This window comes from Cyprinodon variegatus, unplaced genomic scaffold (assembly GCF_000732505.1).
Source record: "Cyprinodon variegatus isolate N-32 unplaced genomic scaffold, C_variegatus-1.0 Scaffold1053, whole genome shotgun sequence".
Lineage (NCBI taxonomy): Eukaryota > Metazoa > Chordata > Actinopteri > Cyprinodontiformes > Cyprinodontidae > Cyprinodon > Cyprinodon variegatus.
In genome coordinates, this window is record NW_015151506.1 from 151,163 (window position 1) to 154,307 (window position 3,145).

Below are 3,145 nucleotides of genomic sequence, written 5' to 3' on the forward strand. Positions count from 1 at the left end.
ATGTTGCAGTATCTATAACAACCCAAACACAGGATTTCAGAATTAGACATCCCCAGTTATTAATTTCATACACTCGCAGTAGCCCAATAGTTACTTTTACTACTAACTAGTTACTTTTATTGTTGAGTAACTCAGTTACTAACTCAGTTACTTTTTGGGAGAAGTAACTACCGGTAGTAACTATAACTAATTACTTTTTGAAAGTAACGTGCCCAACACTGCTTATCTTTAAATGTGTTTTCAGAGATGGAAGTTCTTAATGTCAGAACCAGATTTTTCTCATTTCCTATATTACCAAAGATGAAAGAAGTTAATTTTAAAACTATAAATAATATATATCCCTGTGCAGAGTTCTTACATTTAAGATTTCAATTTGATGTTAATTTATGTAACTTTTGTCAGAAAGATCTAGAAACACAAGAAAATCTTTTTTTTTTTTACAATTGTTGTGTGGTCTAAGTCTTTTTTAGGACAAGATTTATGATTGGTTATCAACGAAAAATGTGATTCCTAATTTTGAATATAAAGGAGTTAAATTTGGCATTACTTTTCATGATAAAAATGTAGAATTTTTATGTAATATTATTTTCATTATTCAAAAATTGTTTATCCACAAGTGCAGATTCTTTAAAGTTTCTCCAAATTTTCAAGCGTTCCAAAATGACATTAAAAGTTTTCATGCCTCGATTAAGTTACTGCAGAACAATAAGGCCTTAAAGTTTTCAGACTTGATAGCAATATACTTTAGTTAAACCCCTGTGTTTTGTTTTTTAATTTTATTTAAATTTTCTTATTTATATATTTCTTATTTTTATAATTCTTATATTTTAACTTTCTTATTCTTTTATGTTTTATGTTTCTTTTTCTGAAAGAAAACTGTTATGGATGGCATATGTTCAATTGTACGTTTTTGCTTTTCTGAAAGTGTTATTTGGATTTATGAAAATAAAAGTAAAAAAAGAAAAAAAAGAACATATTAAAAAACAAAAACAAAAAAATGTGTCCAACTAGGAATAATTTTTAAGAAGCACTAGTTTAAGTTGGTCAAACCTCTAAAGTCCAAATAAAACACATTAAAGTTTTTGGTTTTGTGGAGATAAAATATATAAAAACACTCATGAAGCCGCTGACTCATGGCTGACTTCATGCAGCTCTATGACGTTAGCTTTAGCAGCCGTCATGCATCACAGGCAGGTTTATTGATTACTGATTACACTGGAATTTCATTTTTTCTTGAAATTAGTGCATTTTTTCTTAGATTAAGGAGGTAAAAGAGACATTTTGCCAATGGAACAAGACAACTTCCACTTAAAATAAGAAAACACTATTGCATTGTCTTATTTCAAGTGCATATTATCTAATTATCTTATTTTAAAAGTAAAAATACTCATTCTATTGGCAAAGTATCTGATTTGCCTACTCAAATTAAGGGTAAATACATAACTTATTACTTATATAACTTATTTCTAGATCATTTTTCCAGTGTACCTCCAAAGCAGGAACCACATCCACAGAAATAAGCTCCTCCCCTTTTAACTCCCTCCTGCACAGAGACAGAGTGACGGCCGGAGAGTTGGGCTTCTTCTTGTTCACCTCCCAGCGGCAGCGAGCATCAGGAACTGTGCAGGAAACAGAAACGGACCTAAAAACAAGCTTCTTCATGGGGCTGTCATTTAGCTGATGGGGGGGTTGGGCTCAACCCCCAGACATGCATACACACTCATTCCAAAACTGGATTTAAAGGGTTTCAATTTCACAACAAACAGTAGAGTATTTGGACTATGGGAGGAAGTGGGAGTACCCGGAGAGAACCAAGGCATGCACGAGGATAACGTGCAGATTCCATGCAGAAAGTTCCCAGAAAGAAACCCGAGGAGCTCAGACCCTGACAGCGGGGGAGTGAGGGGGGAGCAGGGGACCTCTGTAAGTCTTCAGGAACTTGCGGACGAGCCGAAACATCTCAGTCAGGATTTTACTGGACGACAAGGTCAGGTCGTTGTCCAGGAGGAAGTCCTTGATGGGCGAGCGAGTGGGTCGGACCAGATCTATCCGGTAGAACAGGCCGGCGTCCAGCCTGGTGGTGTTGAGGCGGCAGGGAACCTGGAGCTTCAGCATCATGTCGAACTCATCTGGGCTGTGGATCTGAGGGGAGAAACAAAGAATTCTTACTGGTGAATATATATATATACATACATACACAACCACCGACAGGGGGGACAAAGGGATGTAAATTTCTACTGAAATTTCTGAAATAGATATTCATTTATGAACTCATAAAATCCTCAACGATGTATATTTGATCCCAGTTTAGATAATGTCAGCCAGGATTCTGCATTGCTGCAGCACCATAATCCAGATTGAGGATAATCCTTCAGGCTCTGACCTCACCTTGACTTTTTCGAAGTAGCTTCCTGTGGTGAGGAACTCCGCTGACTGGAACAGAGGCTGGTCGCTGCTGCTTTTCAGGAACTTCAGCAGGTTTTCCCGGAAGTCGTTGACCACCTCGGCGGCCCAGCAGCGGTCCTCCAGCCGGATCTTCAGCTCTTTGGCACGGAGTTTGATCAAGTGGGCCACATCAGGAGGGATGGGAACAGACTCTTCGGCCACCATGGAGCTCTCTGCCACAGGGAGGCGCAGGTGGTGAGGAAACGCAGAAAAACACAGATCCAGGATTTTGCACCCAGCAGATGATGTTTTTACCTGAAATTTGACGCTGAACTCTTTGCTTTTGTCTCACAGGAGAGGGACTCTGGGGCCGGTCGACCATCCTTCCTACGTCTCTGTCTTCAGGCAGAAAAATCTGCTAAAGAATCAAAAAAGTATTTTACCTTTAGAGTCTTTTCGAGGGAAAGTCCTTTAGACAGATATGACGTATTTATTATTTTCTAAAAATTGTTGGGATTAAGATTAATTTCAGGGATTTTCTTTACAAAAGATGGATAAATATATACCTTTCACTGCCCCAAAGGGGGCTGAAACAGGTGAAGCAAGTAGGCAAAGGAAATTAGAACAGTAGAGCAAAGGACACCAACATCATGGTGAAAATAAACTTTACATTTATTAAAAATGGCCAACAAAGACAAAAAAAATATGTTTAAGTGTAAATACAGTAGGAAGGAAGGAAGGAAGGAAGGAAGGAAGGAAG

At 38.0% G+C, this 3,145-nt stretch overlaps 1 protein-coding gene across 1 annotated transcript in view; it reads right to left on the minus strand.

The window, feature by feature from the left end:
* The window catches only part of LOC107101098 (cyclic GMP-AMP synthase-like), a 19,398-nt gene that overhangs the window by 12,295 nt on the left and 3,958 nt on the right, over positions 1–3,145 (minus strand). The window contains exons 2-5 of the mRNA XM_015399862.1: positions 2,701–2,803; positions 2,389–2,618; positions 1,920–2,142; positions 1,489–1,619 (exon numbers count right to left, since the gene is read on the minus strand). Coding sequence (XP_015255348.1) covers positions 1,489–1,619; positions 1,920–2,142; positions 2,389–2,618; positions 2,701–2,767 — 651 coding nt within the window. The 5' untranslated portion in view covers positions 2,768–2,803. The remainder of the gene's footprint in view (positions 1–1,488; positions 1,620–1,919; positions 2,143–2,388; positions 2,619–2,700; positions 2,804–3,145) is intronic.